At 38.8% G+C, this 22,836-nt stretch overlaps 1 protein-coding gene and 1 long non-coding RNA gene across 7 annotated transcripts in view; one reads left to right on the top strand and one right to left on the bottom strand.

Annotated features, from left to right (window-relative positions):
• The window catches only part of PDK3 (pyruvate dehydrogenase kinase 3), a 55,576-nt gene extending 47,029 nt beyond the window's left edge, over window positions 1-8,547 (bottom strand). For 2 of the 4 annotated variants that reach the window (XM_039363079.1, XM_039363093.1), the window contains exon 1: window positions 8,149-8,547. In XM_039363079.1, the coding sequence (XP_039219013.1) occupies window positions 8,149-8,254 (106 nt within the window). In that variant the 5' untranslated portion in view covers window positions 8,255-8,547. Of the gene's footprint in view, window positions 1-6,970; window positions 7,098-8,148 lie in introns of those variants that run through there. The other 2 variants (XM_039363088.1, XM_039363100.1) reach the window with 2 other exon arrangements.
• Window positions 8,548-8,733: 186 nt separating this feature from the next.
• LOC120316942 lies at window positions 8,734-21,345 on the top strand. 3 transcript variants are annotated; one of them, XR_005559098.1, is made up of 5 exons: window positions 8,734-8,947; window positions 11,378-11,539; window positions 12,089-12,243; window positions 12,928-13,076; window positions 21,170-21,345. It is a non-coding gene; the product is annotated as an uncharacterized LOC120316942 (long non-coding RNA). The 3 variants fall into 3 exon arrangements; XR_005559099.1 differs by having other exon boundaries at window positions 11,372-11,539; XR_005559097.1 differs by lacking the exon at window positions 11,378-11,539 and having other exon boundaries at window positions 8,734-8,932.
• The last annotated feature ends 1,491 nt before the right edge of the window (window positions 21,346-22,836 follow it).

Below are 22,836 nucleotides of genomic sequence, written 5' to 3'. Positions count from 1 at the left end.
ACTCTGCACCAAGTGGAAGATCAAACAGATTCCTTGCAAACCTAGCAGACAATTTTGTCTCCCAAAAAGTAGAGAAGGGAATTACGGGATTAGCCATTTTGGATCTAATTCTCACTAACAGAGATGAAATGATAGAAGGTGTTGAAGCCACAGGAACCTTGGGAGGAAGTGATCATGCAATAATGGAATTCAACATTATGGAAGCACAAGCAATAGAACGCAGTCAAACTAGAGTCACCAGATGGATCCGTAGCTGGCTGACCGGCTGTACTCAGCATGTGGTCCTCAATGGAACCCCATCTACATGGAGGGAAGTGTGTAGTGGGGTGCCCCAGGGCTCTGTTCTGGGCCCAGTGCTCTTCAACATCTTCATCAAGGATTTGGACGAGGGGATAGATGGAGAACTCATCAAATTTGCAGACGATACCAAGCTGGCAGGAATAGCCAACACTCCAGAAGACAGGCTTAAGATACAGAAGGATCTGGATAGATTTGAACACTGGGCACTATCTAACAAAATGAAATTCAATGGTGAAAAAAGTAAGATTCTACATTTAGGCAAGAAAAACCAAATGTACAGGTATAGTATAGTATAGGGGATACCTGGCCCAATAGTAGTAACTGTGAGAGGAACCTCGGAGTCCTAGTGGACAGTCACTTAAATATGAGCCAGCAGTGTGCTGCAGCTGCCAAAAAGGCCAACACAGTGCTGGGCTGCATTAACAGAGGGATAGAATCAAGATCACGTGAAGTATTAATACCACTTTACAATGCGTTGGAAAGGCCACACTTGGAATACTGCATCCAGTTTTGGTCACCACGATGTAAAAAAGATGTTGAGACTCTAGAAAAGAAGCAACGGATGGAAACTAATTGAGAGAAGCAACCTAGAACTAAGGAGAAACTTCCTGACAGTTAGAACAATTAACTAATGGAACAACCTGCCTCCAGAAGTGGTGAATGCTCCAACACTGGATGTTTTTAAGAAGAGACTGGACAGCCATTTGTCTGAAATGGTATAGGGTTTCCTGCCTGAACAGGGGGTTGGACTTGATGACCTCCAAGGTCCCTTCCAACTTTACTACTACTACTACTATTACCTCTTCCATAAAATCTCATGCTTTTCATATTGCAGGAAGCATTTTGCCAGAATACAATCAGTGTTAAAGAATCTCTTATAGATAAATTGATATACTGCAAGGTACAGACAAACCTATTAATAACTACCACTTTCTCAGGTTCAATTTAAACTGCTGGTTTAATTCTATAAAGATGTTTATGGCTGATATCTTTTCAGAGCTACCTCCCTGAATCAAAATTGATGCATCCCTGATGCAATGCCTCAGGAAAATTTGTTAGTAATTTTCAAGTACTGTAAAATCGAAGAAACAAGAAGAAGGTGCTTCTCCATTAAGTCCCCAAACCATAGTGTAGTCTTCCACTGAAAATCAGACTTGTCCTAATGTACTGACATTCCAGAAGAGGCTAAAATAGTTAGTTTCTCTTCCTGAGGGCTTTTTTAACTTAGTTAAGATAGCAATGTTAGAATTGTTCACATAATGTTGATTTTAATTAACATATTGGTAAATAAATCTTTGCCTATTGGCATTAATTCTGACAGTGTATTCAGGAACTTGCCTAAACTCATTAATAAGTACATCATGACTAAAATCAAAATAAACTAAACGAAAAGTATTGGTATTCTCTAGGATAGTGATGGCGAACCTATTACACTCGTGCCAGAGGCAGCACTCAGAGCCCTCTCTGTGGGCACGCCTGCCGCCGACGCCAGCTTGTGCAGGTCCGTTAGGCTACCATTGGCGCCTGGAGCAGCAGCCCCACCCAGCACAAAGGAGGCAAAGCAGCTGGCTAGCAAGCTCGAGTAGAGGCAGTAGAGCACACCCCCCATGCACTTGCTGGTCTCTGTGTGCAGGGGCTAATGGTGTCAGGCAGCAACCGCCCCTGCCTCACCTTGCCCCGCAGCAATGGCATCCCTGCCCTACCTCTGCCTCATCCCGCAGGACGAGTCTCCTGCCCACAGCCCCACCCACCAGAGACCCACTGGATCTCCCCCAATCCTGCCCAGCCCCTACAGGCATCCCCCACGAGCAACATCAAGATGGCCACGCCAACCCTGGACATGCCCACTCAGTCTGCTGTGACCACCATAGCCACGCCCACCCCTGGGCCACGCCTACCCCCACCCCCCTGAGGGCACCACAGTGCTGATGCGGCCCTGATACTTCATGATACTTAAGTGAGTTTTGGGTTGCAGTTTGGGCGCTCGGTCTCTAAAAGGCTCGCCATCACTGCTCTAGGAAATGCTTTAAGGTTCCAACCAGATGGACAATGAAAAGAAATACATCAAACAGACAAGGGGGAAATTATTATTACTGCTGTAATATATTTATGAGTATTCAACCAGGGCGGACATTTTATATGTTTTATGTGAATGTTTGATATTTTGTTTGATATACTTTTTTGTTTTGTTTTTATCTTTGCTTTGTTTTTCCTTTTTTAATTTTATATTTTAACTTTGGAAATAAAAGCTTATTAAAAAAATAAAAATATCAATCAGGTAAAGTTCTTTATAAATCTAGGTCTGTTTTAATCTTCTACCTGTTGATCTATTCAAACAAGAATGTTTCTACTAAAAGCTCCCAAAGCATATCTTGGAATTGCTAAATCCGCAGGTCAATTTGTTAGTAATTGTGTCCCTGAAGCTTTTAAAGAATTTAAAATCAACCATTTGGGTTAGAGATTATTGGCACTCAGCTATTTATTTATAAGGACTTTCCTGGTTTACAGTTTAAAATCTTATTATGAGTTCCATATTCAACTCTTAATACTCTAGTACAAGTAGAATTAGACTGATTTTCTCCTGAGTACAATTAAAACTTTGCTATCTTAAGATTTTGGCTGAAACAAGTATACTGGAAAACTTCCTTAATCCATCTCACCTTGCTAGATAGGTTCTCTTCCACTTAAACAAAGAAACTGATTATTTGGCACATTTGTCAGCACTAATTGTTTTGGAATGTAATAAAACCATAACTGGACTGAAGCAGAAGATTTGGGTTTTAGATATCCAATGACAGAGCCATGTTCCTCTTTTATGACATACTTGCACACTTGTTTCCTTAGACTATCCCTAGTTATTACTTCAGCATTTCATATGTTCCTAATAGGAGACTATTTAGCCTAGAATGAATTGGGGCAGTACCTACACTAGTCCTTGACTTACAATCACAATAGAGCTTGGAATTTTGGATGCAAGTTGTTGCAGTTATTAGCAGGTCACCATGTGACCTGACTTGGTTTTACAATCATTTTACAATGGCCGTTAAGCAAGTCACCTTGGCTGTTAAGTGAATCATCTGGTTATTATATGAAGAAAACAGAAAAAAACCCACATTGCAGATCATGATCATGTGACCACAGGATGATGCAACTGGTCATAAATGTGAGCCTGCTATTAAGCACCTGAAAAGCAATTGCATAACTGTGGGAGTGGTGGTGCAGCAGTTTAACTTCAAGGACAGATCATAAGTAACTTTTTTGAAGTCTGTTGAAACTTTAAATAGTCATTAAGTGACCACTTGCTAACCGAGGAATAACTTGTTAGGGCAACAAATGGTAGATATGTAAGTCTGTTGCATGAAAATAGTGGGGATGCTGCGAAGGGTAGAACTCTGAGGACCATTCATAACTCCCCTTGTTCAGTGTTGCCATAAATTTGAACAGTCACTGAACATGTAGTCATAACCTGAGATGCTCTGTAATGTACTGTCAATAAGTAAGATAATAAAAAGTGTAACATTACTCTTATCAAAAACAGAACTACAGTCTAAGTCTGCCATCCATACCAAATGATAAAAGGAATAGAACATTCTTAGTCAACTTATGAAATATGGATCAAATGGATATCTCATGGAGATAGTTCCATAAGATGGGGGCTGTTAATGAAGAGGCATACTTTCAGTCTCCTGCTTTCATCATGGGGAAATACTGTCAGCAATCCTCTTAGCATAAATACACAGAACAGACAAAAACTCTACAGGATAGATTAGCATGTAAACTCATAGCTGCTGTCCTATGTGTTGGCCACCAGAACATAGAAAGCCAAATAAATACCAGGTTCCATTGACCAAGGAAAGTCAATGGAAGTTGGAAGTCCTAGGCAGGTAGATGTACAATGGTGCAAAGAAGGCACAGCAAGAGTAAGAGGTGTATAAGTAAATAACTCTGAAAGGATGACCCAATGGATCAGGGGTTACCTAGTATTCCCTAACAAATGAAAGAGCTAGGAATTTTGCTAAGCGCCTCATTTGGCAACCAAGAACATTTGTTACCAACTGAGACCGTAAAACCAATAGGCAAGAGCAATGGTAAACTGATATATACAATTTGTTCATTATTTATTATTCAGAAGGAGTGGTGGCACTTTGGATTCAAAGCAAAATCAAAAAGGTAACTTGGAGCACATAAGGGGTGCTTATGTAGCACCTATCTGCAACTCCTTGAAACCGCAGCTTTTTTTTCCAAAGCTCATGAAACTGCCCTCAGCATTGGCAGGATATTCCAGGAAATGAAATGGCTTAAAGACTTGTAGATAGGTACCGCACACATTTTTCACTGAATCCTGCACAGCCCTACCACTAAAGGAGTGGTTCTCAACCTGTGGGTCGGGACCCCATTTGGGGTCGAACGACCATTTCACGGGGGTCACCAAACAAGGCTGTCTGCCATTTTTCCCCCCTTTTCTTTGGCCACCCCCCTGGCACCCGGTGATGTATAAGTGGTTGGGGGTCATCACAACATGGGGAACTGTATTATGGGGTCGCGGCATTAGAAAGGTTGAGAACCACTGCACTAAAGGATATTCTTTTAAAACACAATGCGAATTAGCTTCAATTCTGACCATGTGATATTTTTACAAATATAGTATAGTGAGTAGCTGAAGGCATTCACTAATCATCTATGCCAGACATGTCAAACACAAGGCCCGGGGGCCGGATGTGGCCTGCGAAGTGGTTTCATGTGGCCCGCGAAGCCATCCTGGAAACAGTGAGGGTAACGGCCCTCTCTGTCTTGGCCCTGGTTCAGGCTGGCCAGGAGCCAATGTACAATTTTGTGGTGACCATCTATGCTGAAATGCATTTAGTCTTAGCTCCATAAGCGCCCCCCCCCGCATGGCCTGAGAGGAACATTGAGGCTCCTCCAGTGGACCATACCTTGGCACTTGCCTTGGTCCCACCCCCTTCTGCCAGAGACCCTCAGATCTATCCCATTCCTGTCCATGCCTCCACAGGTATCCTTGACACGAACGATGTAGAGCTGACCACGCCCACCCAGTAGGCTGCACCCACCTTGGCCACACCCACCCAGCCCCCTGAGGGCAACCACAATGCTGATACAGCCCTCAATGAAATTGAGTTTGACACCCCTGATCTATGCCATTTATTATATTCAACTACTTCTGTTCCCCAGATTATCTCAGCAGATGAAGTTTTTATTAATTAAAGCCATTAAGCTTTCAGAATTTCCTACTCTTTTTAAATTGTGATAATCACAAATGAAATTAGAACATATTCTACAACTGAAGATCATTTTTTAATCCAAGCACAACGAATTCAACATGGGCACAACCTGGTTCATATTATAAAACAAAATCTGATCTTGAAAACATTTATGAATGATTATGGTTACTATACTAATGTCTCTTTTGTCACACTTTTGCAAATCAGAGAAATTATGATTAAATTAAATTAGACAAGTTTTTCAATATAAGCAATATGAACTGAATACTTTCAGAAACTTTCAGTAGTTTGGTACCATTTTGCAAAGATTTCATTGTTGATGGCACTACTAAATACTAAAATATTTTTTAAAATAAATGTACTAAAATTGATGGAATAATTTTTAGCCAATTAAGTACCTTTTCATCCTTTACAATAAAAAACCCTTTAGAAATGGAACGCGGCTGGTTAATATTTAATCTAATCTTTACATTTGGATTAAATCAGCGCTAGATACTTGGAGTTTGAAGCCTTTCCAAATAGCTCTACTTTTACTTATATGCACTCAGTTTAGATAATAAAGGTGACTGTTTATTTTAGTTTCAGATTCCCAAGAATTCTGAATATAGAAATGAACATTAACGTATACGATTTACCTATTTTGTGATTTATATCACAAAAGTATTGTAACCTCTTAAAGATTAATTTTATTATTAAACATTTTGCATAAAATATTATTTATATGCTTTATTATTTTTATAAATAACCTGAGGCAGTGAACATACCTAATGCTCCTCCTCCTATTTCCACACAACAATATTGTGAGGTGAGTTGAGCTGGGAGGGGCTGGCTGGCTTAAGGACACCCAGCTGGCTTTCCATGCCTAATGCAGGAGTAATAAACACAATATTCTGGTTTGTAGTCTGGTACTTTAACCACTAGACTAAACTGATCCTAACAAGAACTATGGAACAAAATAAATATTTAAGATTTATCTTTAGGCCAAGCATTTTCAATGTATTTATGTATTGTTTGAGAAGCTGGTCAGCCCCTTCTCAGAAAGATGTATTTAAATGCATAAAATAAAATAAGTGAAAATAAAGTTGAGTTTTTTTCTCATCTAAATTCCTGGTCCATCAATCAGTCCATGCTATAGATAGTGACTCTGGGACATGGACATTTTTAAATCAACATATGGGAAATATGAATATAGACATAAAATAGGATTCTTTATGAATTATTAACAAAGAGGCACTGTAAATTACAGAGAAACAGATAAATTTATAAAATATTACTTGTGTATTTTAAGGTAAAACCATTTGTTTTCCATTTTTGCTGAATGATAATCAATACAAGTAATTCTTGAACTGTACTTCACAGATATAATTCAATGTAATGTTCCATTTTAAATATCCAGTGCAAATAATTATCCTTGATCATCTTGGTCATACCTTAATAATGGTATTTCAATTTTAAGGCTGCAAAGGTGAATGGGAATGTCCAAAACTTCTATCAGCTCTTCAGACCAAGGACTGTTTGGCAGTTGTATGGAAGAAATGCAATATTAAGAACCTAAAATGACCAAGGAACTGATTTTTTAAAAAAAGACAATGAATTGTTGACTTACCCAAATCGAACAGATTGCACAAAGCAAATTCATTTCTGCACATTATATCAAAATACTAAAAACAATTTAATATTCAGGTAAGTCAAACTATGTTCAAATTAGCTTAAATCAGGCTGCTCACTATGTTCTCACTTTGAAACCACAAAATAAAGGATTCAAATAATCCTTCAAATAAGAATTGTCCTGAAAGGCAATCCATTTTTGTTTCTCCTGAATTCCATTCTCCTTGTACTCCAATTTCCTTTGAGTTACAAATTTCCTCTAATGCACTGCTATACTGCAATCCAAGTACTGTAGGATCAGAACACAAACATAACATTGCATATACTAAATCACCAAACTCGCATATAAGATTCATGGTTGAAGACTCTTGCATAACCTGCACAATATTGAAAACACAAGTAGCACTAACTCTAATCTAGGCTTTGCAGGCCTGAGTAAAAGTATGATTGATTGCCTAGTTTGGGCAGTGTAGCACTGACCTTGAAAAAGCTGTTGCACACTGGAAGGAAAAAAAAGTTTTAGAAAACTGAAATTCAATAACGAACAGGCCCATAAAATAATTTGAAGATGCACAGTGCTGGCTAAGTAAAGCAATATTTCTTTTCACTTCCAGTTCACTCTCTGGACAAGAGACCTATGGAGAACTTCCGAAGCAGTTTTTGACGTACAAGATCTAGGAGCTTTCTGCACTTATGTAGCAGGGAAAAAACCCATCTGTTGAGCTTGTTTTCCTGCAGCAGGTTCTAAACCGCCTTCTAAATTCCCAAACTAATGCCGTATACTCCTCACTCAGGTTATGTCTCCTTAGATCCTACCCGTTGCTACACTGCCTTGTCTCCAGCCCCTACTCAACATTGATGACGTCAAACAGAGCAGAGGGGGAGTATCCTAGAGATCTTTCTCTCCAGTCAGACTGAATCAAAAATTCTTAGTTGAGCGGAGATGATGGTAGAAGGTACGCGCGCGCTGCGACTGCACAGGTGCCGTTTGATCACTCACCAAAGTCCAGGAACTGCTTAATAGAGAGCGGCGACGGGGAAAAGCGAGAGTAGTATTCGATCTGTTTGGGAATGGGGCTTTTCAGAAGCGCCCCACATAGACGCATGGTTCCTTACTGGAGTTGAGGAAGCGGGTTAGGTGCGGGGATATGCCAGGCCGCCACCACCACGGACGTCGACAGGGCCCCGGTCGAACCGGCCAAGCAACCGTCTGGCGACGCGCACGGAGGCTCACGCACATAAACAGCGCGAGGAGGGGGCGGGAAGACGCTCGCAACGGCTTAATAACTCCCCACGGCCACTCGAACGCGCGGGAGAGGCGCGAGCATCAGCAACAGTTGGTGTTGTCTTCGCCGCCGCTCCGCGCTCCATTCCTCATCGTAACCTACAAGAGAGAGCAAGAGGACGTATTATGCCTCCCCCCCCCCCGCACCACCCGTAGCTGCTCAGCCCGCCCCGACGTCGCCGGCTATTTAAGAAGTGCCCGCCCTCCATGCGCACCCAGTCTTCTGACTGGATAATAAAAAGCCAACATCCCACCGCCGCCCTCTCGCTTTCCTGAATGCCCACCCACCTACCTAAGCACCGCCTACTATCAGCATGACAGCCAAAAGAAAGCGCAAGCGCAAATGGTAGTGTATGGGCCTAGCGGGATTTGAAGGTGAAGATGAGATGTTCATATGCTCGGGATTGACATGCAAATAAACCCATGTTCTTTTGCTTATTAATTGAAGCTCTAATCCCGTTTTCTCTATCTTCAGAAGCCTGTCCTTGGAAAGCAAGAGGTACTAAGTTCAACTGTATCCTTCGAAGAAAAATAATGTACAAGTTAATTGCGAAGTCCATTAATATATTTGGAACCCACATTCGTTTAGTAATTTTTATTATCCAAATAAGTAGTGGTAATGAATATATATATATCAGTTATATATGTGAGTACACATGCAAGCACAAGCTATCTTTAATATCTAAGAATCTAAGGAAAGAAGCAGAATTTTAGCAACTGTAACAAAAATATACATATGAACCAGTGCAGTTTAAGATCGGTCTCTAGGATTATCATATTTGTACTCCAGAAATCCAGAAGATCATTAGATGGTATAGACTAGAGATTTCTATATCTCAATTCTGACTCATTGTATTATTTAACAGTCATCCTGATCACTAGATTGAGAGTCATTTACCAAAAAGTATGGACTTATTTCAACCAATTAGCAAACTTTCAGGTTAAGCAATTCAAAATTTTAATTTGTTTAATATTAGTTTGCCTGTTGGAGACTAATATTATAAAATAATCTCATTTTTGAAGTATATTTTACACCAATTCCTGTTTCAGGAAATCAGAGACATGAATATAAAAACTTTAAAAAGAGAAAATATACACTAGATCAGGGGTTCCCAACCAGAGGTGCTCGCACCCCTTGGTATGAGACGATATTCCAGGGGGTGCGAAAACTTGGGTTTTCAAAATTATAGTGTATATGCATAATTTGTTGCCATTATTTCAAACTTTTGTAAGGAGTGCGAGAATATATCAGAAGCATTCTAGGGGTGAGGGGTATAGAAAAGGTTGGGAACCACTGCTCTAGATCAAGGATAAAATAAAAAAAGTTATTTTGTATGATTGTATGTCATTGTATTGGGCATAGAAATAAAAAAAACTTTCAACAAAAAAACGGACAACATCAACAACAATGCAGTAAATATAAAAGGAAAATAGAAATATAATTTACCAGAATAATTTGCTTGGCAATATCTATATACTATTAAACTCGTATCTATAATTTTTAACTGGGTGAACCAGTGCATCATATGGCAACAGTTTTTCAACCCCAAACAAGCCAGGTTACTGAATTGTTCAAACTCCGGGACTCATGTCTTTTATGGAACTGAAAATTGGCAAATTTTATAAACAATTGTGACATAAAAATTATCATAAAGCATTTTATGACATAATACAAAATGTAATAATGTCACAAAACATTTCCTGTGGTCAACTCCTGATTTGTGACTGTGCTATGCAGTTCAACATGGGCTACTTTCAAGGCAGATACATCTGAATATCTCCCTGAATTTTAAAGAACTTTTCAAGTACATTAGAAGCGCTGCATTGTGGAAGGCATTGAGGAAATGTTCCCATCTTCAAAAAAAGGGGGAGGGGGAACAGACCCAGGAAACTACAGACCAATCAGCCTAACATCAATACCCAAGAAGAGACTGGAAAAGATAATCAAAAAAACAGATCTGCGAACATCTAGAAACAAGTAAAATAATAACTAAAAGTCAGCATGGGTTTGTTAAAAACAGATCATGCCAAACCAATCTTGTTTCATTCTTTGACGGAGTGATTAAATTAGTAGAGCAGCGAAATGCTATGATATAGTATACTTAGACTTCAGCAAGGTGTTCGACAAAGTAGGTCACAACCTACTTCTTGGTAAGCTAGAAAAAAGTGGGATCACCATCAGATGGATTTGTAACTGGCTGGCAAATCATACCCAAAAGTAGTCCTTAATGGTACTACATTTACATGAAGAGAAGTAAGAAGTGGGGTACACAAGGTTCCATCTTAACTCCAGTACTCTTCAATATTTTCATAAGCAACTTAGATGAGAGAATAGAAGAGGAACTTACCAACTTTTCAGATGATACTAAGCTGGCAGGAATAGCCAACACCCTAGATGATAGGCTGAAGATCCAGATGGATCTTGACAGACTTGAACACTGGGCCCTATCTAACAAAATGAAATTCAATACAGAGAAAAGTAAAGTCCTACACTTAGGCAAGAAAAACCACATATAGATTGGGTAGAACCAGGCTTAATAGCAGTAACTGTGAGAGGGATCTTGGAGTCTTTAGTGTACAATCAGATATGAGCCAACTATGCGGCGGCAGCCAAAAAAGCCAATGCACTCCTAAGTTGCATTAACAGAGGGATTCAAGCAAGATTGTGTGAAGTACTAATACCACTTTATAAAGTAAAACCACACTTAGAATACTGCAACCAATTTTGGTCACCACACTATAAAAAAGACGTTGGGACTCTAGAAAGAGTGCAGAGAAGAACAAAAAAGTTGATTAGGAACAGTTACAGGAACTGGGCATGGCTTGTTTAGTGAAGAGAAGGACCAGGGATGACATGATAGCAGTGTTCCAATATTTGAGGGGCTGTCACAGAGGAGGGGATCAACCTACAGTATTTTCCAAAACACCTGAAAGCCAGACAAAGAATAACAGATGGAAACTGAGCACGGAGAGATTCAACCTAGGAATAAGGAGATTTTTTCTGGCAGAACAATCAACCAATGGAACAGATTGCCTTCAAAAGTTGTGGGAGCTTCATCACTAGAAGCTTTCAAGAAGAGACTGGACTGCCATCTGTAGAATTGATGTAGGTTCTCCTGCTTGGGTAGAAGGTTGGACTAGGTCCCTTCAAATTCTATTCTGTTCTGTTCTATTCTATTCTATTCTATTCTATTCTATTCTATTCTATTCTATTCTATTCTATTCTAGCAATATCATCAGTAAGAAGGGAATGGAGTTTGTGGTAAGGAGGAGGAGGAGAGAAAGAGAAAGAGGGCAATTTTGGGATCCTTGGTGTCCTCTGAGCTTGGCTGTTTTCTTGCAGATGTTTCATTACCCAAACTAGATAATATAATCAGCACTGATGATGTTACCTAGTTTGGGTAATGAAATATTTGCAAGAAATAGGCCAAACTCAGAAAGCCTTTCCTTTGACACACATCCCAAGGAAAGTGCTGGTTGACAAGTTATGGCTTGAAAGAAAAAGGCATGCTTTGGATCTACCTTGATAAATAACAATTCTTCAGACTTTGAATCAGGATGTCTTTCTCCCCTTCTCTGAATTTAGCATACTCCAAGTGCTAAGGAAGCCAATCCACTGTTACAGGATGACTCTTCATTGTTTCTTGTTTGGCAGGGTTGCTGATACTGGTGAAACTAAAAGAATTCCATTGGCATCCCTTCAGGCTAAGTTCCAGTTAATTTGCAAAAGGCTTAAATAGCTGTGAAGGTTCTCGAGATCCTAAGAGTAGTTACCTGCACGTCTATCAACACTCATGAACTGTCAATATGGTGAATACTTAGAACTCCCTCTGTAACCCTTCAGCTGAATGGGCAAAAGAAAATTGGGGTGTTGGTCTCTTTACTTCTCAGATGGCTACTCCTTAGTGGATTTTTTAAAAAAATCCAATTCTTAAGGTTTCTTTTTCTTCTCTAAGCTAAATAATTGTTTCAATCACATTTTGTGGAAACATAAGCACACACATGGCAAGACACAAAAAGATGGCTGGAAACTCATTGAAGGGAGATCCAGGCTAGAAAGAACTAAGGAAAAATTTCCTGACAGGGAGAACAATTAACCAGTGAAGCAACTTGCCTCCAGAAGTTGTTGGTACTCTATCCCTGGAGGCTTTCAAGAAAAGACTGGACAACCATTTACCTGGGATGGTATAGAGTCTCCTGCCTTGAGCAGGGGGTTGGACTAGAAGACCTTCAAGATGCCTTCCAGCCCTTTGATTCTCTGACATAAACATTCCTTAAATTTAATAGTTGATTGTTAGCAAACAGCAGCCGGATCCTTCCAGAATCTGAAATTTGAAAATGAACACACTGTTCTCTTGTTTGTCAGTAGTGCAAGGAAGAATGTCCTTGAATATGGATACTGAATTTAGCTGCCTTGTCTAACTCCCTTGATGATATTGTCTGCTACTTTCTGGATAGTTTTCATTTTCAATGTGCTACTTTTATATCTTTTAGCTTCCATTAATGACACAAAGCAGCCATATGTGGGACTGACCTCTGTTACCCCCTCACAACCCAGCCAGGAGTTCAAGTGGCTTACAAAAGCATGCTGTGGTTTGAATGTAAGCAGTGAGTGAAAGCAGCAGCTGGCAAACAATATAAAAGTGAGTGGAAGGAACTTGGTTAAAAACAGGGACAAGTTTCTGTAACAACCTAAGTTTTCAGTTATGTTAAGCTGGTGGCACGTTCCATGTGGAGGAGATTTTACATTTTGCTTGTTTCACAGAGGAGAGGGGATTGACTTATTTCCCAAAGCAGCTGAGGACAGGACAAGATGTAACTGGTGGAATATTATTAAAGAGAGATGCAACTTAGAACTAAGAAGAAATTTCATTAAAATGAAAATAATCAGTAGAACAATTTACCTCCCAAAGTTGTGCTTCATCACTGGAGGTTTTCAAGAACAGTTTGGGCACTTGGGCTTTAAAAGGTTCAGCTGGTATAAGGTCTCCTGTCTTGAGCAGGGGGTCAAGATATAAGGTATCACTGGTATAAGGTCTGTCTTGAGCAGGGGGTTGAACTAGAACAGGACTTTTCAACCGGTGGTACATGTACCACCTGTGGTACATTAGCACATGGCAGGTGGTACACAGCCCTGCCCAGCCAAGTATAGTGGGGGAGGGAATGAGCCAGCGCAGCGCAGGACTTACTATGAGAGAGTCCTCTGGATCTGCAGAGTGGCTGGGGCAAGGCAAAGGCCCCAGGCTCACTTCCGGCTCACCTGGATGAGAAAGGAGGAGGAGGGGGGTGGAGACAGGAGAGGCTATAAAAGGAGGCAATTTGGATGGGAGAGGGAGAGAGAGAGAGAGAGAAAGAGGAAGCCTTGGGAGGAGGCGGAGTCAGCTTTAGCTGCATTAAAGGGAAGGAAGGAGGAGGGTGGGGGGAGAGGAGAGGAGATCAAGCAGGCTGGTCATGAGCCGATCTACAATTTCTGTGGCAGCCCCCTGTGCTGGCAGCAGCAAACAGGCAAGAACCACAGCAGGGGAGGGGTCACCCTCCACAAGGAATGAAGAAAGATAGCATCAGTGGAGGTGAGGCATGGAGTGAGGGAGGGAGATGAAGAGTGGAAGGATTCTTATGTGCTTTTGTGACTTTGAAGTTCTGGGATTTGTGCAATGTGGGCTTTGTGTTCTTAAGGAGTGTTTGGCAATTTCTGTTTGGCTGATGGCTGATGTCTCATGTTAGCGTCTATTGCTCTGCTATTGTTAGCTGTAAGTTTTGCTGCAAGGGATTTTGAAGTATTTTTCTCCTGAATGGATTTTGCCTGTAGCATTCCTTTACTTATGCATGGAGCCATTTGGAGAGGCTGCCTTAGTCAGCAGCCAGTACTTACTACATTTTATTTTCTTCTTTAAGTGCCGGCTGCCTGCTCCTTAATTTTCCTTTCTAGCCAATAGCTAATTCTTAAAGGGGAATGCACCTTTTTAAGCTAGTTCCCCCAGCGGCTTGTCTTTTCTGTCTCTGGAGGCTTTTCCTTGTTTGATGAAAATATGGGGGGGTTTTCAAATTCTTCCTTCAGAAGGAAGGGAAGGAGGGAGGGAGGGAAGGAAGTCCCACCTTAGCACTTGGCCACCAGCAGCCCTGCCACTTACTTTGCTTGTCGAAAGGTGGCAAAAGGGGATCACATGACCCTGGGACACTGTGACCATCATACATATGAATCAGTTGCCAAGCATCCAAATATAAGTCATATGACCCTGGGCATGCTGCAATGGTCATAAGTGTGAAAAATGGTCATAAGTCATTTCAGTGCAATTGCAACTTTAAACAGGTGTGTGTGTGTTTGGTCATCTTGCTAGATGGTACTCGAATATTACCATATTCTAAAAGTGGTACAATCAGTGAAAAGGTTGAAAAGCCCTGGTCTAGTGTACTATTAAAATATATATATTGTTAAACCAACATGACCTTTATAAATGAAGGTGAATATATTTATCCCAGGATAATGTTGCAGGATCTGGGTTGGTCATCGGGACCAGAGGTTTTGTCTTCTGAGCTTTCAGACTCATGCTGGAGCCCATCTGCAGAGAACTTTTCTCTCGCAGAGTGTCTGTTCTGTGTGTGGTATTTATAATGCCAGTTGTAGGTGGCTTTTTAGAAGTTGATTGAGGTGTGTTGATGGCTAGCTTTTAAGTCATTAACTGTCATTTGCTTGTACTGCCCAGCCCTCGCCATCTAAGTACTTGATAGGCTGGTGGTAAATCAGCACTCCTATTGACTGAGAAGGGGGTCTGTTTCCCAAGCTTCCATCACTTCCCTGGCTGTTTTTGTGCCTGCTCGTCCAACAATCTTGGTAGCTGCAAAATTGAATGTGTGTCCTTGTTCACTGCAGTATGAGATTACCAATGAGTTTGGGTCTCCTCATCTGACTGCTCGCTTGTGTTCTTGCAATGTGATGGTTAGCTTTCTCCACATCTGTCCTACATAGTCAGAGACAATCCATGCAAGGGATTTGGTAGATTATATTGGAAGTATCTCCGACCTCCAAGCAATCTTTATAATGCATAATTTATCCTCATATGGTAGCCTCTGAGAGATATGCTGTGCCCACTTGCAGATCTTGGAAGTTGCGTTCTACAGCTTCCAAAATGTTTTTATGTATGGCAGGGTATGCCATGTGGTTGGTCTTGTACCTTATTTCTTCCTTTTTTTCCCCACCCTGTTGCACAGACATCTTGTGACAGATGATTGTGGTACCAATTCTGCTTGAATTGTTCACATATGTACCTGCTCTCCAACTGTTTGGCTTGCTGGGTAGTACAGTGGGTTCTCACCCTTCCATATAGTGTTCTGATGCAACTCTTTTTGTGTGACAGTGGATGGTTGCTATTGAAATTCAGAATGCATGAAGTATTGGTGGCCTTATGATAAACTGTGGTTTTTAGGTTTCCACCCTCTTGTCTGTTGACAAATATGTCTAAAAATGGTAATTACCTACCTGTTTCTTCCTCCACTGTGAACTGTATGTCAGGGAAGATGGAATTCAGTATGGTATGAATGTCTTTAAGAGCATTTTTCTTGATGATGAAAGATGTGTAGCAGCACAAGAATTTAGGTATGTAGTTCTGAAATGCACGGTGTTCTAGTTTTTGCAGGACTGTTTTTGCAATGATTCCTTATATTGGGGATCCCATGTGTGTCCCTTTTATTTGTTCATACATTTTGTGTTTGAATATGAAGAAGGTACGTTGATAGTATTAAAGTAGCTTCATGATTTGTGACCTGGTTAAGTTGTTCTGATCTGTGTTGTACTCTTCTAGTTTTCTATCTATTACTTCATATGCTAAGTGGGGAGGGATGAATATAAATAGGGGCACTACATCAAAAGAGACCATGATCTCATCAGGAGCCACATTTAAGCCTTGTAGCTTTGTCAGAAATTGTGTGGATGATGTGCTGTTCAAGGTTAGGTCAGGAAGCTTAAGTGTTGTGACAGCCATTTAGCTGGGTTATACATAGGGGTGTCTTGTAGCCCTACAATAGGTCTGAGGGGGACTACTATTTTGTGTATCTTGGGAAGTAGCTATGGCAGCATCTGTTCTTCTCATTTTCCACCATTCCTTTTGTTATACAGTTTTTTGTTTGAATTGGCTGAAATAAGTATTCAGTAGGGTGACCATTGTTCTAATCTGTGATGTCTTTGCTGGTCTGTATGCTGAGGAATCATTGAGCAGGGCAAATGTCTTCGTTTCATAATCTGTGTGGTTCATCACCACCGTTGAGCAGTTTTTGCCTGCCAGTAAAATAATGATATCCTGATCTTTTTTTAGGTCTTTCAAGGTGCGTTGCTGCATTGGGTTGAGCATATTGTTTGGTTTGTGTGTGACCAGCATTGGTGATACTTTTTGTCTGATAGCATATTTATCTGGCTCTTCTATTTCTGTTGAATATGGATTCCAGTGCTGCTATGAATTTTCTTGGTGTGGCATCTCATTTGTTGAATCCTTCATCAAGTATGTGTAGTTTCTGCTGGCTTAATTGTTTGATAAATTATAGAACAGATTCACACAGGTTTCGAAACATGGCTTTAACTTTTGAATTTTTTCCTCCAACTGTTTCCTTTTTCTCACCTGTTTTTCTTTTACGAGAGTCCTAATAACATTCTCTAAGTGGGTGACTAATTATTCTTCAAGTTGTGATAGGCAATGCCCCTTGTGTATATTGATGGCTGCTTTATATTTGCCCAATTAGAGATGGCAATTAAGTCTTTTAACATCTGTTTGCTGAATGCTTTTGCCATACATCTGCCCATCTCTGAGTTGACTGGTGATTGGTATCATAGGCTGCGTGGAATGACCCCTTCTCAAGTGCATTGATGTAGGAAGCATAGCTGTTTATAAGTGGATGCTTCATATGCTGTGAAGGATTCCCAAAGCTGAGCTGTTTGAAGCGCTAGCCACCCATATCTCTCACAAATGAAGGCGAATATACGTGTCCCAGGATAATGTTGCAGGATCCAATCTGGGTCAGTCACCGGGACCAGAGTTTCTGTCTTCTGAGCTTTCGGACTCGTGCTGGAGCCCATCCTCAGGGAACTTCTCTCTAGCAGAAAGTGTGTGCTGTTCTGTGTGTGGTATTTATAGTGCCTGTTGTAAGTGGCTTTTTAGATGTTGATTGGGGTGTGTTGATGGCTGGCTTTTAAGTCATTAGCTGTCATTTGCTTGTGCTGCCCAGCCCTTGCCTTCTAAGTACTTGATAGGCTTGTGGTAAATCAGCATTCCTATTGACTAATAAGGGGCCTGTTTCCCAGGCTTCAATCACTTCCCTGGTTGGTGTAGGAAGCAAAATTAGTATGCCATCTAGTGACCATTTGGAGAGCATATGAATTATATTTAAGAGAAATTTTCTGTTTTAGATAGATGATACACAGAAATAAGGGGGCAAGGATTTTATTTCCTGTACTCTATTTGATCAAAATACGGGTATTTCATACAATCTCAAAATAGTGAAAATTGATGCTAGAACTATAATTTCAAGATGATTTTCTAGGAAAAACCTAGTAACAATAACAGAAGTCTAGTATGACAAATTAACTTTGGCTTTCTTTGTTTGTTTTTTAACCCAGTTGATGCATTTTGCTCTGTGGAAAAATATCATTGCATCAAAATCTGAAAGATTGATTTCAAATAGCTAATTTTAAGAACCAAGTGAAAATAACTATCTTTTAATATTATTAAGTTAGAAAACACTTCATCTTCTCTAAGTCCATGTCCTCAGTTAAAGCATCTTCTAGAACAGGGGTGTCAAACTGCCAGCCCGTGGGCCGGTTGCATCATACAGAGGCCATGCCCACCCCAGCTCCAGCAATGCAAAAAAAAACGTGATATGTCGCGACACGTCACGTGACGCGGCGGGTTTGACACCCGTGTTCTAGGAATTGGTTTTATTACTTTAAAAATGGCTAGAAGTGATGTGACGGTGCTGTAAGTCACTACTGAGGGAATGGCCTTAAATACCTTTGATTTTTAAAAGAATTAAAGGATTCTTCTCTGGAAACAATTACAGATGATATAGCTAGTCCTCGACTTACAGCCATTTGGAAACTAACATTACATATACAGTATATGTGTATAAAATCTATTTCAATGGAAGTTCCATTCACACCAAATGGAAAGTAGCTCTGTATGGACGTGACTTTGATTATATTGTAGATCAGAGATGCTCTTCTTGTTTGACTGCTTCTGTTGGCCTTGGAATTTAATGGGGATTACAATCTAAAATATAGAGCAGAATGGAAACAGAATATAAATTAAATTTGATTTAAAAATAATTTAATATTAATATTTCTTCATACAGTACAGGTAGCCCTTGACTCACAACCACAATTAAGCCCAAGCAAAGTGAGACATTTGTTAAATTTATTTTGCCCCATTTTACGACCTTTCTTGCCACAGTTGTTAAGTGAATCACTGCAGTTGTTAAATTAGTAACACACTAAGTGAATCTGGCATCCCTATTGACTTTGCTTGTCAAAAGGTTGCAAAAGGTAATCGTATGACCCTGGGACACTGCAACCGTCATAAAATATGAATGAATTGAAGAAAAAGAAATGCTCAATTGAGAGTATTTCTGCAACACTTGTTGTTCAGTAGGCTTTCCCATGAATCGAATCACAGCATCCCCCAACAGTTGTCTTCTGGCTGCATGTAATACTATAAGTCTATTTCACAATCTCCTTTAGCTTTCCTAAAAAGACCTGCTCCTTATATCTGCTGTAAAAGAAGTCAGAATATCTTTTTGTATCTTTGCTTTTTTATTTTGTTGCACTTCTCTCTCTACTCTTTTCCTCTTCTCTTTTTCCTTGATTATTATTAGTTCCAGTTACTTATTATCTTTCTATTTTAAAATTTAAAGTTTTCAAAATTAAGATATAATGTTATAAGTACATAATCAGTATACCTCTGCTGATTATGCTATGCAGTATTTATGTTCACTTCTGATGGCTATCATATTGGAAATGATCAAGAATAACAGATGATTAAAGCCCAAGATGCAACTGAAAACAATTTAGAACAGAATGAAGATCTAGCTGTGACTATGTAACATAAAAAGGTAGAGACTGAAAAGCTTGTTCAAGATAAAAAAGGATAAAAAAACTAATTTATATAGATACTGTAAATTGTGGGCTAAATACCCTACAAATTTGATCTCTAAAACAAATCTTATGGAACTAAAGCTCCCATTTCTAGAAGCAAGAATTCCATCAATAGAAAACAGATTGACCACAACGACTGTACAGTTGCACTGATTCAAAGGAAAATGCCAATTTTGCTACTATTGCTGGTAAACTGGACTAAATGGAAAAATGGACCAATGCTTAAGAAAAATAGATGAGGCCATGAGATCAGCGCTATCTGGAATTAATCTCAAAATAGTTGTGCATGGATCTTCTTGGAATGATAATTATTTTTACTATCATATAATTCATTATAAAATTACTTTTCTTGTAATATTATTTATTAAAACAAGCATTGCTTCTAAATTGTCCGTTTGCATTATAGAAATGGTTTTATATTAGTCACATTTTGACCCATTGTGATAATTGGCAAAACTAAATAGCTAAACTTTGATTAAATGTCTCTAAATTCTTAGAAAACAAGTGTTTCTGGCTTAAAATAATAGAGCAGTAATAAAATTCACTGCTACTGCTATCAGTTCCTAAACAAATTTCTTGCTCCCTCACATTTTTTCTTTTGGTACAATTTCGTAAGATAGCATATTGGCATTGATCTTCTGTATTGCCGAGAATTGTATTAAATAGCTATAAGTCTGCAATAGGAAGAAACAGAACAAAAATGGTTAAAACTAGTAAATTGCATTGTTTTGGGGGAAATGATGTCTTGAAATATATCCTTAGAGAAGAAATAAGGGTGCAAAGCATTTTTCCCCAGATAAAAATTGTTCATCTAAATCAGTTGAACAGCCATGAATCCTGTTTTGGAAAGTATTTTATTTGAATATTTTATTTGGACACTATCAATTTCCCTCCTAATCTGAAGAATTGAAATCTATGAAGGCAGAACTGAGACCCTGATGTCCCCAAGAACAAAGCAAAAATGATATAAAACAATTGATCACAGTCTTCTCAATTATAGCGAGATGTATTACCATGTATTTCCAAATATAGATTTCTGTCTTTTTTTTTTTTTAGAGTAATGTATTTTCTGCTTAATGGTGAATTTTCTTTGCTGCTTTCACTAAAATCAAGAAGAGCCCATGCAAAGATATATTTGGAAAATCCTGTTTCTACTGTGGTCAGATATGCCTCCAGGAAGGCTATAAGCAACAGGGCCAACAGATGGGGTTATGGAAGCTAGCATACATTCCTACTCAAGTGGCAATATCTTTAAAGTTGTCTGTTTCAGGTTATCTCACTACATCCCCAAATGGAACATATCTCATTCTTAGCATTATATTAAAAACACTGCGGCCTAAATTAAAAATGTAGGTTTACATCTTTGAAAGCCACAAATTGGGGAAGGCTGACAGAGATCAAAGCAATAAGATTCTGAGCCATGGTTTGTTTAACCATAGCTAGGCTACATTGAGCTCATATATTAAGCCATAAAACATGACTCGACAAAGGCTGAGCTCATACATCATGTTTAACCATAATATGGATTTGACTTTTTATGTTGTCTAAAGCTAGTTATGGTGACAGCTGTGTTGATAATATAATGTAATTTATCTCTTCCAGGTTTGAAATGACTGCTCAGCATCAAGATAGACATAATTCTAACATAAATTAACATTCTCTATGGAATCAGAGTGAAATACAAATCAACTTGAAAGAACAATTAGAACTGTCTGTAAAAGTTATCAGCTGTATAAATGACATAGTGTTTAGTTAATAAAAATCTATAGGACATCACAGATTATTTCAGCTTTTTTCTCATTCCACAGAAATAAATTTTCTCATTAGCTTCTACATAGGTTAAGATGTTATACATTGTGGTAATTATTTCCAAATCACAAGTGCAAACACTTACCCTGATTGGAAAATTAGCAGATTTCAAACTCAAGTAATTTGTTCTTAATGAGGAACTTGTTGAACTGAATTTAACAATTAGCTCATTCCCTTTGCTGGATAAGTGTGTTAGAGTTATATGTGAGTGATCAAACATTCATCCAAGTATTTTCAGCCAAAATAAATGAAATCAAAACCATAATTCAATATATATATATATATATATATATATATATATATATATATATATATATATATATATATATATATATATATATATATTAATTTCCATTGGCTATACATGAACATATGTGTATGATCACATAGCACAAAAAACTCTGGATCATTTTCCAGGGCATTATTCCTTTTAATAATGTTATGAATCAGTCAAGTCCAAGTAGGGCTACCAGATCTAGATGACCATGAGATGGCAGCAAAGAGACATAGTAAACATTAACTCTCTGCTGTCAATTAGTGAATGCATTTTTACAGTATCTGGTAGCCCTAAGTTTTTATGAAATTGATCATATCTTTAATTGAAGACAGTACAATAGAGCTACAGCATGATGTGAGTCCGGAATTGTTTTCTCTCTATAACAGCATGATTACTATAGTATCCAATAAAATAGCTGTTACAAGTATATATTTTGTTATTGTGAAATCTAAATAATGAGAGTATCATTATGAAAGCAAAGATAATAAAAGACTGTCAATGAAGAGTAATGGCTACAGACTACCAAAGTTTGTGAAAAATATAAAATGTATCTGACTAAAATAATCCTAAATCTGTTTACTCCAGAAGAATGTTTGTGTTGCTATCAAGTAAGAATCTATATATCTGCCTAATAAGATGGATGCAAGGATTCAATCACGATCACATCATTTATTTACAGAGCCAATAATATGTGACAAACATTGTTATTGTATGCTAACTATAACAATTTTGGTCTAAAACAATTTGATTTATTATAACTGAAAAAAGCATTGAGCCCATATATTTCCTTTACCTATTTCCACATTAATTATCTTAGAAGGCAAATGCATGACTTCCTTAAATCACTGTTCAATCACAAATGCTCATTTGATATCCCAATGAGTAATGTCTGATTTGGGGAAAAAAACTGCAAACTACATGCCTGGATCATTATCTTTTGAACTTAGAATCTTGGGGCTGGAAGGGGCTTTGGAGGCCTTCTGGTCCATCTCCCTTCCCAAAGACAACATTTGCCTAATCTTCTTTTTTAAACCTTCAGTGATGGAGCACCCACAACTCCAGGAGGCAAGCTGTTCCATTAATATTGAAACTTCTTATTCAAATAAGATAATAAACCTATTTTCCCATATTACTATCCTATACATCAAACTAGGAACAAACAGCATTGATTTATATAATAATT

Source organism: Crotalus tigris, unplaced genomic scaffold (genome assembly GCF_016545835.1).
Source record: "Crotalus tigris isolate CLP2741 ecotype Arizona unplaced genomic scaffold, ASM1654583v1 scf7180000017589.2436309, whole genome shotgun sequence".
Lineage (NCBI taxonomy): Eukaryota > Metazoa > Chordata > Lepidosauria > Squamata > Viperidae > Crotalus > Crotalus tigris.
This window is presented reverse-complemented; position numbering and strand designations above follow the sequence as displayed.